This window comes from Branchiostoma lanceolatum, chromosome 2 (genome assembly GCF_035083965.1).
Source record: "Branchiostoma lanceolatum isolate klBraLanc5 chromosome 2, klBraLanc5.hap2, whole genome shotgun sequence".
NCBI lineage: Eukaryota > Metazoa > Chordata > Leptocardii > Amphioxiformes > Branchiostomatidae > Branchiostoma > Branchiostoma lanceolatum.
The window spans coordinates 39,166,363-39,178,564 of NC_089723.1; the positions used below are offsets into that span (position 1 = coordinate 39,166,363).

The 12,202-nt window shown below is 44.1% G+C and overlaps 2 protein-coding genes across 8 annotated transcripts in view; one reads left to right on the forward strand and one right to left on the reverse strand.

Moving 5' to 3' along the window:
• The window catches only part of LOC136428997 (repulsive guidance molecule A-like), a 104,744-nt gene extending 101,724 nt beyond the window's left edge, over positions 1 to 3,020 (forward strand). For all 7 annotated transcript variants that reach the window (XM_066418872.1, XM_066418873.1, XM_066418870.1 and 4 more), the window contains one exon: positions 1,284 to 3,020. In XM_066418872.1, coding sequence (XP_066274969.1) covers positions 1,284 to 2,003 — 720 coding nt within the window. In that variant the 3' untranslated portion in view covers positions 2,004 to 3,020. The remainder of the gene's footprint in view (positions 1 to 1,283) is intronic.
• A 5,121-nt stretch (positions 3,021 to 8,141) lies between these two features.
• On the reverse strand, positions 8,142 to 12,172 carry LOC136427067 (uncharacterized). Its single transcript, XM_066415785.1, has 3 exons — positions 10,990 to 12,172; positions 8,696 to 10,617; positions 8,142 to 8,192 (listed from the first exon to the last, which is right to left on the reverse strand). Exons 1-3 carry the CDS (start codon positions 12,170 to 12,172, stop codon positions 8,142 to 8,144), a joined length of 3,156 nt encoding a protein of 1,051 aa, XP_066271882.1.
• Positions 12,173 to 12,202: the final 30 nt, after the last annotated feature.

Below are 12,202 nucleotides of genomic sequence, written 5' to 3' on the forward strand. Positions count from 1 at the left end.
TGATGTCAGATAAGAGGATATAGGAAAGAAGCCTTATCATAGCGGCCAAACTGATATACATATTCATGATTCACGACTGATTCTGAGAAAAGCTGATCTGATCAAGGACAATGTCCTTGATCTGATGGAAAGAAATACTTCCAGAACATGTGACCTAAAATAAATTATTGTTGACCATTTCTAACCAAAAAAAGACAATAAACTGCAACTCTTTGCCCCTTGCCTTTTGAAATAAGTACCCTAAATTTAACTAAGATGAGGACAATTGCTCCACTGTTGCCTACACTGGCACATGTGTGCCTGTCTGTAGAATATTCATTGGCCTCCATTGTTTGCAACAAGTTTTTTTCATGGTAATTTTGACCTATCATTGTTTACATAGCCCCCCTAAAAAGAAAACAACATACAGGAAATGAAGATACCAGACCCCTTCCTTTAGCAGCACAGCTGGGTTCCTGCAAGATTTGGAAACTCAACCTTCTTTCTCAAATTCACATTTTGTTCTTCAAAGAACATGTAATTTGACCAGTTGTTGAAGCGAAGTGGAACACATCTTGACCATTCATGGGAAAGTTCAAATTGCAACTAAATTTTATGGACCTTTGTATTTTTGTAAGGTAAATATTCACCTTGAATATATTCACATTGAAGTTCAGCCAGTAGGTGCCCTTTCGAGTAAGGACATGTGTATTTTTAAAAAGCTCTTTTGCATTCGCTGCCTGAGCGTTAACTAGTCTGTAGCTTTATAGTTACTAGTCTCTACCAGACTCTATTGGCTGCTGGAAAGACTAGTAAAAATTAGCCAAACACTAAAGATAGACTGATTGCACTTCATGATATGCCAGAAGAAGTTAACTGGTCATAGAAGCACATTTTGCACCTCAGTAGGCCAACTTCTTCTATTTTTACAGCAACCTATGGAGACCAGACTCTAGACTAGTGCTCCACATATTTGTAATAATTACCTTCGCCAAGAAGGTTATGTTTTCGTCAGCGATCATGTGTGTGTGTGCGTGTCCCTTTGTGAACAGATAACTGAAGAGCTTGAATGGATTGTCTTGATAAAAATTTGGTATGTGGTGGGTCCCCTTGAGACCTCGAAATGATTAGATTTTGGGCCCCCTTGTTGTATTGTGTTTTCACATCTAGATCCAAAGGCAATGGCTCTATTGTATATAGATTGATTCAAAAGATATTCTTACAAACCTTGTGTAGACCTTTGTATTTTTGGAGGTTCTGTAATTCCTAAAGTTCATTATCTAATTTCTCCTGTGCTCCTGCAGCTGACGGTGATAGTGAAGGGAGAAGTAGCAGAGTGTGCGCGGGAAAAGGTTTACCAGGCGCAGCAGAACAACCTCCCCGATGCCTTCGCCGATGGGACGCGCAGTGGCGGCCCCAACGGTATCCGGAGCCTCGTGTTGGACGTGCGGGTGCCGGGACACCACGTGGAGATCCACATTCGCTACATCAACACCACCATCGTGCTGCGGCAGATCGGAAATTATCTAACATTCGCGATCCGGATGCCCGAGGACGTGATTAACACTGGTAACGTCGACGAGGACGGTTTGCAACTGTGCGTGAAAGGATGCCCGCTGAGCGAACGGATCGATTACGTGGAATTCCTTAAGAACCCGCCTCAGTCATCGAACACGGTGGTCCACCGCAGTGAGGTCGCCATGCCGAAGGAGATGGCGATCGCGAAGTGTATGCAGAGCAACGTCACAGACTTCTACCTGGATTCCTGCGTGTTTGACCTGATGACCACGGGGGACGCCAACTTCACGCTAGCAGCGAAGAGTGCGCTTGAGGATGTCTACAGATTGCATCCGAACCCCGGGAGAACTCAGCCTAACAGAACGATAGAGTCCCACCTCACTGCTTCGCAGACGCCCGTCAACAGCGCGCCGTCAAGAACTCTCCCAAGACGGACGCTCTCCTTGTATATGTTACTCATCTCTTGTATAATTTTATTAACTAATTGGTCATATTTTGTAACATAACTAATATAATAATCTAATATATATTTCAATTATAAAAAAGACTTTATATACAACTCTCACAGCACACAACAGATGTACATATGCTGAGAAGAATATGTTGTGCTGTGTTTTCTACCATTAATAATTACGGTAGTAGCATTAGCATCGAAAGGCACTCCTCATACTAGTACCTGTACAAAACCCCCAAGCCGAATGGAGTGAGGAACATAACTTATAAACGCTTTAGAACACTTCGCTACTTTCTAACTGTAGTACGGAACTTGCCCCTCTACCTTCCTACCTCTCCTTCTGACCACTCGAACACTTAACATTTATAAGTAGATCTAAGTTGTAAAGTCACGACCTGTTAGTCATAAGCTGTACAAGAAGTATTTCCCAAGTATTGGAGCAAAAAATACTTGTATCAAACCAAGAAGTTTATTTTGGGGGGTCTGGGTTCTGTGGCATTTAGAACCGTCAGGGAAGGAAGGATTGTGAATGGTACATGAAAACAAGAAAGAATTTTGGAGAAAACATTAAAGAATTGGCTACCTGGAAAATTTGTATAATCACCCCATGATTTTGACCTGTCCCTGAGTTGATATATGATATGACACCCACATTTATCACAAAAATATTCTTTGCTTTCGGTTGGAAAAACAAAAACACAGAATTTTTGTGTGAGTTTCTCTCCATGTTATGGTGCTGCAGGTTTCTTGAATTAACATTTCTGAATAGGAAAATGTTACTCTTCCTGACTATTCACACTTCTATCATGCCCTGGTGACATTTGAGTCTACCCCATTTCACCTTCCAGTTGTAGTTGCCATTTCAAGATGGCGGTTCGGTTTAACGTTACCTCAGTTCGTTTAGTGTTGAGTAAAAACACTGCGCTTTCCTTCCCCTCTAGCTCTCTCTACCCGCATGTCAGGCATAGTTGTATATTTTAAATTATTCAAAAAGACTTACTAAAAGTATTCCTCTTCCAAGGAAGTTGTAAAAATAAAGACCTGTGAAAGGGTTGCGTCGTCCCAAGTATGACTGTGTTTGTGTGTGTTTCATTCTTGTAAGCCTGTTGTGCAGTGTTCGGTTTCTTCAGAGCAGTGTAAAATTTACTCTACTCTGCTATACGGTTACACTGTACAACTACAACTCTGCTAGTCTCTTCCTGCATGTAAACCTGATTTGGGAGCCCAAATCTCTAGTACCAAATCCACCCATCAAGGATTATCACACCTATTGCGATTCCTTATCACCTATTGGGCTATTTTAGATATCTTCGGTGTGCAGGGCAACACAAAGGGTCCTTTCAGTGTTTGTTCAAAGGGTAAACTGCGAGTGAATTGGAAACGGTGCTTGCAGGCAAGATTCCCTGGGTGCTGAACACCAAAAGCGGCCTCTCATCAAATGTTTCCCACCGGGGTTTCCAACAGTCGGTCTTTTCGAATGCTAATGTCTGGTGACAGCACCGTGGAGAGGACAGAAGACTTACAACCTCCGGAAATCTGTTTTTCTGTTCAAACTGTTGGCACCATGTTTGGCTGTGCGTTCAGTTTGTATTACAGACCCGATGCTGTCTCTGGTGTATAGCTTGGATATATTTCTACTGTTCGGGCTGTACTGATGTTTAAACCGTGTCCGACCACATTGGGGAAGAAGGTGGGAAACTCTAGCTGCGCTGCAGGGAGTCGGGCCCCTAGCGCAGACAACAACCGCCCGCCCGTGGCGATGGGAGATGGGCTAAATAATACAAATACTGTGAACAAAGGCAGCAGCGAGGGCCTGGCGTGCATTCTGCTGGGGAAAGGGGAAGGAATGTCGGGTTGAGTCCGGCCTTGTGGTAGCGGACTGCATGGAGGGAGGGGTTAGGGGGTGAGCTGAGACGGATCGCGGAGGTGTCGGGAAGGGACCCACGGTATGCGGGGGCACATTTGCATGGGGGAAAGCCAGCAGGTGTCGACCAGGTGTTATAGGGTTGACACACGTGTGCATACAAATACTCCTCGCCGTGTTGACAGTCCGCCAAGCACCGTGATGCCGGATCAATGGTTGCCGGGGAGACGGGCATTAATTTGGTTGTTTGAACAGGAGGAATAAGCCGCGGTGTGTGTGCGTACACCTCTACCGGCCGGGATTAGACCACGCCTCGCATGGTCACAGTGGGCGGCAGGAGCATGGCAGCAGCCAAACAAAGGTTAATTAAAAAAGGCGGAGCTTCACACAAGTGCAGAAGAGGCCAATCTGGGCCCCAAAATAGCTGGTTCGGTTTACTGTTAGACTGTTCGGTACCAGATTTGCACGTTTTGAGATATAAACAGAATCGTTGGGAGGAAAGTTTGGGAAAAATCAAACACGTTCTTCTGACTTGTCTTGAACGCCATGGTGAAGTATCGGGGACTGTCCAATGACAACAGGGGGTGGTAGAGTTTTCGAATGCATATAAATTGACGTTGAACATGTAAAATATTTGACGTCAAAGTCGATAGTATTGAAGTGTTTGTTAAACGTTGTTCGAGCCGTCGAACAAACAACCCTAACAAGCTCGAGGTGATTGGTCCCTTATAGATCACAGAGGTCATAGTCATTTATTTCTTTATCAATTTTTGTACGTATTATTAACGTTAAAATTGCGCAATGAAAAAGGTCCAGCGATACTTAACAAGGAGAAGTTGAATGATGATCACGTTACAATTAGAATTCTAGTACTTCAGTATCAAATCTGGTGTTTGAGAAACAACTAGTTATTAATTAAACCAGGCTTGTGTATGACTTTACTGATCAAATGTCTGCCTTTAACGCAAAGTGTTTCTTTTGGTCGATTGAAGCAAGGAGGTTTCCTTGATTGATGTCAAAGCTTGAGAAGGGAATTTCAACGCAAACACGAAATTAAAAAAAAAAAAAAAATTTCATTTGTTCATCTATCTTAGGTTTATTCTCCGAGCAGAGGTGTATAGGTCCCGGCTTGTTTTTGGCGTCTTTTTAGGAGATTTTGTCGAGCTGGCGGACAAAAAGAAAACCTCACCAATTGAAAATCCCCACAAAACGCATAAAAAAGGCGTCAACACGAAGCCAGAGCTGAACCTCAGCAAGTTACAGTTGTAATGAAACCCCTTCTCATCACCATTGGTCGTTCCCTCCTTCCACCTCACCCCTATTCCAACACGAACCTCCCCCAATCGCGACCAACAAATTGATCATTGACATATTTCAAATAACACGCTTTGAAGTTGAAATTGGAGAAGTACATCTCAACGTAAACTTGACAAAAACAATGACGATATTTCCAGTTGTTCAAAAATAAGTTTTGTGGAAACCCTAACTCACCCATCCCACCCTTCATATCAACATTGGTCGGTCCCTCTTTTCCACCCAACCCCACTCCCAACACGGACCTCCCCCAATCGTAGCGAACAAATTGATCATTGACATGCTTCCAAAAACACACTTTGAAGTTGAAATTTGTCAACGTAAACTTGACAGAAATGATGACGATATTTTCAGTTGTTCAGAAAGTAGGAAAATTCAAATGCTCTGTCTCTGACAGTTTTGTGGAAACCCTAACCCACCTCCCCCCTTTCCCACTAACATTGGTCGTTCCCTTTTCCTCCCCACCCCGCTCCCAACACGAACCTCCCCCAATCGCCGCGAACAAATTGATCATTGACCGATCTACCAACGAGTTACAAAGCGATGAATACCGTCGCCTGAGGGAAGCCAGGCCGGGGCTGTGCTGGCAAGGCGAGCGGACTTCCCCCGAGTCCCCGGCGGGGATTGCGCCCTGACAGCCGCGCGCATCTGCTAAACATTTGCGCGCAGATCCGTTCTGGTCCGGCTGTTGGCACGCAATTTCAACACGGTATGGATGCCTGGCTTGATCCCTGTTCGGTCACGGACGTGGGGTACGCGCAACGCGTCAGCAGCGCCGACATGCGGAAATATAACGCATTGCAGCAGTTGTAGACACTAATTGATTTAATTTCATCTGCTGAAACATTTGAGCGCAGATCCGTTCTGGTCCGGCTGCTGGTAGGCAATTTCACCACGGTATGGATGTTTCCCCGAACGACCATGGCCTCGCCGGTCACAACAGATCAGTAGCGCCGACATGCGGAAATATAGCGAAGTGCAGCAGCTGTAGTCCCGAACTGATTTAGTTTCATCTGCTAAACATTTAGTGCAGATCTGTTCTGGTCCGGTTGTTGGCACTCAATTTACGGTATTTGGTTCATGCCTTGATTCTGGCTGGAACCCCTATCGACGATGGTGAGGTGTGACAAGCGCAACTGGTCAGCAGCGACTCCATGCGGATATATACCGCACTACAGCAGCTGTAGATCGCTGTCCCTGAAGCTCAACAGGTAGCAGCCTCACAGTTGACTCCTCAAGCAGAGGTTCTGCTCCTGCCGGTTTTTGAGGTTACTTTTTGTTGGGCTTTCTAATTTCTCCCGTTTTCTTTATTTATGACTTGGCTAAAGAAAAACTAGGATTGGCCACATGTACAAAACAGGACAAAGTAGGAAACAAAAACGCCTAAAATCACGTCAAAAACCGGCCAGAGCCAAACCTCTGCTTGGAGAGTATCATAGTTGACTCAAATGAGGCTGCTACCTACCTGATTGGCTAAGTAGGTGCTTGATCTCCAAGCAGATGTGCAGATGTTGGGGGGGGGGGGGGGCTAAATCGTTACATGCTGCCCTTTTCTTTGTGAAACTGCCACCTTGAGTTTGACACAGAAATGTGGTAACTGGGAAAACATACCAATTTACACTCCCAACATCGTGTACTTTGTATGCATTCATTCATTTTATGTATTTTACCAGGGTAGAATCACACTCAGGCTTTCGGTCTGTTCTTCATGTGTCCCTGGACACCTACAATACTCAAAACATACACACATCATAGGTAAAATAGTAATTTAGCTAATGTCATAATATTGTTTGATACGAATGAAAGTTTTGACGACACGCCTTATCATAAAGTTTACACAGATGACCAGTCTATAGCTCTGGTTCTATATCTATGGTCACATGAAGAGGACCTAGGTGGTTACCGGAGTCGTTACTCCTCTTACATTTTAAGAAGAAAAAGAAGACATCAATATAAGGTATTGATGATGATTTATTGAAAAACGTATATCTGTCACTCATCTACATTGTATCATGACACATAGTAATATGTAAGGCACAGACAGCGGAGAAAATAAAGGTTTTCATATATTTTTGCATTTTCATTTGTTGATGTACGTTACAAGCATGATAATATGTACATATTCTAAGGCAATATGCGTGATATGGAATATCTTAAACCAATTACAAATTATCACATGTACATTCCAAATAGATTTTCTAAATCTTTTAACTCAATTTGTACGACTGGACAAAGTTTTCTGTGAATTTACAGAATCGTTTTGGATGCCCTTCTGGCATCCTAAGGTCTACGGTATGACAGGTGTATATGATATTATAATGACACAATACCATATAAGTCAAATGCTATATGAAGTCAAAGCATATGGATGATAGAGAAGCTAGAAATATGATATACAATCATAGAAAGTCACAAATGTGTGTGCATGGCCGTGCTCTTGTCAGAGTTGCTGTTTTAGTATCCAATAAACATTCTACATGTATCATATTTTCATCACTCACATGATCTGAAGATCTTCATAGGTAGGAAACTGAATGTCAGGATAGCATTTATTATTTTGATTGGACCCAATTATGAACGTTCTCATCAAATCGAAATGTTATTTGTCAAATGTTGACAAATCAAAAACATTTTTTTTTATCTAGCCAATTGTTCAATCTAACACACATCTTTTAAAATGAAACTTTGGCGTCACAGAATATCAAAGGTAGATAATATTCAGTTAACCCGTTAAAGGCTGTTCAAACTGTTGCTAAGACCCCAGAAGTTGGTCTTCTTTTTTGTAAGGAATAAAAGTGACTGTTGTGTTCTCTGGAGCATAAGCTAAAAGCTACACCCCTGTGGACACCGGCCCAATTGTGAGCATTAAGGAATCACATGCTGCATTAGTTCTGCTCATGAGCGGACATTTTATCTGACAGAGTTATGCTGAGTTCCCAGTAGTTGCTAGGCACATTACGCATCAATTTAGAAATCATCTTTTTCCTGCGCTTGGAGTGAGAAAGCATCCCCTCAACAACCAGCGTCTCCAGAGTTCGGTTTTCCCGGATCGCTGAACACAAGCTGGAGAGGGATTGTATGCTGCAATGTCCATGGTATATCTTGGTATATGTTGGCATATGGTTGTGTAAATCATTAATTTTCCATCTAAGCCTCAGTGTCTTCAGCACCTTGTTATTCTTCACGCACTCTGTGAGTTTTTTTACCATTGGCTCCACATCAATTGTCTCATGTACAGTTGGAAATACAAAATCAGCTTTCGAGAAATAATCATTCCCGGGAAGCTCGAACTCAACGACCTCAAGCCTTGAATGATCGGAGATGCTCTGTAGAGTCGCTGCTAGGTCACCACATCTCCTGATTTTCAGGTCATCATGATTCCACCCACCTATCCTTAACCTCATGGACCTTATCCGACCGTTATTCGCAATCATTTGGGCCAACAGCCTGTCACACTCGGAGAAATCTACATTAAGCTCCGGAGATGTGAAGGACGAGCTTGTAGATTGCAAAATTAGAACATGTTCTATCGTTGTTATTGCCGACAATTGTTCCAATGTACTTACGAATGCCTCCTGAGGTAAGGGACGACGGATGTTACATATGACCACACTTTCTGCTCCACACCGAGGTATGAATGTTAGGGAAGGGGTGCCAAAACCAATCTCAAGTAATGTCACAGAACGTAACTTGTCATAATCTGATAATGCGTTTTCCAACACGCCAAGCTTGTCTTGTTGTGTGGCAAGTTCGCAGTTGATTGTGAGATGCTGTATGAAACCTGTACTGTGGCTCACAGACAGTTTCTTGTGAAAAGTTAGCGCGTGTGCCAAACCAACACACCAATTGGTATTATCATCTTGGCACCTCTGGGTTTTAATCATGATCTGAGATAAACAATTGGTTATCGCAACCTCCTCCATCTCAAGGCCCATATGTTCACCAGTTGCATCATTAGTCAAAAAGTATGGATCATGAAAAGCATCCAGGTTGTTGGTTACGTGGTCTGACAGACAGGGTGCTACAATCTCGGCCATCTTACTTCCTGCAGAATTTATCCCCAGCCACCTGATACACAGAAATGACAAATATTCCCTGTCCTCATCAGTTTGAGCTTTGCTCAGTTCTTCTGCAAACCTTTCAAATAACGGGCGTGAATTCTCACCCAGGATCAGAAGTAACCAGTTTTGAATCTCGCCGTACTTGGAATAGCAGGATACAACCAGTTCCCTATTAACCACAGAAGCATCTGACATTCCAATCAAGCGACAAACACATTTCATCCCCTCTTCTCTGCTACTTCCATCCATGACCAGGCCACTGATATAGCGGGCGGCCATGTATTCCTGAAACGTTTTGTGCAAAAAGGCGCAGTAGCAGGTGCGTTTGATTCTGGAGAAAGAGTAATCTCTAGTCAGGAGGCCCATGTTCAACATGTTATCAGCAGTTGTGCCATTCTTCTTTGTGATCTCATCTATGTCAAACTGGAGCTGCTCCTGCTCTAGTCCCTCCCAGGACAGTTCTTCCAGGCCTCGCAAGGCTTCTTCTATGTCAGGAGGAAATTTGTCACCTTCCATCGGAAGATCTATCCTCGTACAGTATTTCTTAGCAACTGAATGGACGATCATTTCATAAAGTTCATCTTTGCTAGAGGGCAGTTCTTCGTTGTTATCTTCCCACACAACACATATGAGCACATTGTTGAGGGGATTAACTGCTATTTCTGACAAATTATTGTTTCTTTGAAGTTGTTCCACTAGTTGTGAAGCTGACTCTGGGGACATCCAAAAGTATCTGTGTATGAACTCCTCTGAATTTTCCTTACTGTAGCCTATGATTTTGTAGAATTGGTGACATTTCTCCAGGTCTTTGACACAGTGGTACGGCCTGGAGGTCACCAGGACATGACAGTTCCTCAGGATTTTACCCTGAATCAAGTCCACCACATCTGTGACTTCCCTGGCTGTCTGACTGAGCTCATCTAGACCGTCTAGGATGAAGAGAACATCATCCTGGTTCTCTTGGATGTAGGACCAGAGCTGGTCCGGGCTCACTTTTGTGTCTTTTGGTAGGAGCTGCTCAAAAATGGCATATTTTACTTTTCCAGCTAAGTGTCGCATTTCCAGAAAAAACACAACCTTAAACCTGTCCAGTCTCCCAGAGGTCCAATCATAAGCAAGTTTCTGACAAGAGCACGACTTCCCAATACCAGGGTCCCCCTCTACTCGTATCTTTCTGACAGTTGACCTGACGTTAACTTGACTATCTCCACCTTTGCTTGCCTTGTAAATGTCTGCTAAGCTTACAATAGTGCCTGCCTCCATAAAGTGCCCCCTACCGTCCCTTTGTTGGAGCCGCAGGTTGGTGTAGACTTCTCCAAGATGCAGGTTGATGTCTTCGCACCACGGTAGAGGCCGCACATGCGCATACTCTGTAGCGTACAGGTCCTTCAGACAGTCAATGACGTCATTAGCCAGATCAGACAACCCTGAGTGAACATTCCCAGGTTCTTTTGCATTAAACAGAATACATCAAGGGACCAAGGTACATGTTAAACTACATAATTCATCTCTGCACACAAATTAAATGGATAAGTAGGTTGTCTGTTAAGAGCCAACTTGAAAGAGTCAATGTGTATGCTTGGATTTTTGAAAACCATATTATTGACACAATTTCATATTCGTCAGTACCTACCATTGTTTTAACAGCTAGCCCTACTAGTAATAGATATTCACTACCATTGATTTTAACTTTTTGATGGCTTTCCTTGAACAATAAATGTAACAATGGTGTCATATATACAAATGCACCTTATCTCTTGAATTAGTTTTTGAACTTATGAAAACATCAAGAAGCTTACCTGCGTGCATCTGGTCTGTCTGGCAACTTGATTCTGCACATGGTTTGGTGCTCGCTCCCGGGCTCTGGTTACTAAGGAGGTGCTCTAAAATCCTGTCTTGTCCTTCCCTCAGATCCTCTTGTCCCTCCTTCAGACTGTCTTGTCCTTCCTTCAGACCGGCTTGTCCTTTCTTCAGACTGTCTTGTCCTTCCTTAAGACTGCCTTGTCCTTCCTTCAGACTGCCTTGTCCTTCCTTCAGACTGCCTTGTCCTTCCTTCAGACTGCCTTGTCCTTCCTTCAGACTGTCTTGCCCTTCCTTCAGACTGCCTTGTCCTTCCTTCAGACTGCCTTGTCCTTCCCTCAGACTGTCTTGTCCATCCCTCAGACTGTCTTGTCCATCCCTCAGATTGTCTTGTCCTTCCTTCAGACTGTCTTGTCCTTCCTTCAGACTGCCTTGTCCTTCCTTAAGACTGCCTTGTCCTTCCTTCAGACTGCCTTGTCCCTCCTTCAGACCGTCCTGTCCCTCCTTCAGACCGTCCTGTCCCTCCTTCAGACCGGCCTGTCCCTCCTTCAGACCGGCCTGTCCCTCCTTCAGACTGTCTTGTCCAACCCCTAGATTGTCCAGAAAATGTTTGACCTCCATTTCTTCCATGTACAGTCGCTCTAACAGGTCGAAATACTCTGCTTCTCGTTCTGGGTCAATACTACGGTAGTATCTCTGTGAAATCCTGTCTTTGGGCACGCCGAGCTTTTCCAGGATATCACTCAGTTCCTTCCACAGTGTGTCAAATTTTGTTTGAATCAAGTCCGTGCTTGGTTTGTGTCCATAATATTTGTTCCGAAAATCTCGAAGTTTGTTCCTTGCATCTCGCTTTGGTGCATTTCGGCACAGCTCGTTCAGGAGTAGTCCTAACAGGGATATGTCAAATCCCGGGCCCCGTGCTGTATTTGGAACATCACAGCCTGGTGGATACAGTGTTCTCCTTTGACCCGGGTTCAAGTATCGCAGTCCACAAAGGTATCTCCCATGCTTCTTCAGCTGCTCACGAAGACTGGTTGGAGGTTTAATTTTCTTGATTTCCTGTTCAAACATCTCCCTGAGTCTCGCAGTCCCCTCGTCCACCAGCAGAGCCGCCAGTTTAGCGCCCCTGGCCGTACCGGGGGTGTAGACCGGGTCCGTCCTGCTGGGCTTGCTCAGGGCCATGGTTGCGGTATGAATGTCCCGATCGTAGCA

Coding starts and splice junctions, on each gene's coding strand:
- LOC136427067 (XM_066415785.1), bottom strand. CDS start 12,172: ATGGCCCTGAGCAAGCCCAGCAGGACGGACCCGGTCTACACCCCCGGT. Junction 10,618..10,989: donor GACAGACCAGATGCACGCAG/GTAAGCTTCTTG, acceptor ATGTTCACTCAG/GGTTGTCTGATCTGGCTAAT. Junction 8,193..8,695: donor CCTTACCTCAGGAGGCATTC/GTAAGTACATTG, acceptor ATCCCTCTCCAG/CTTGTGTTCAGCGATCCGGG.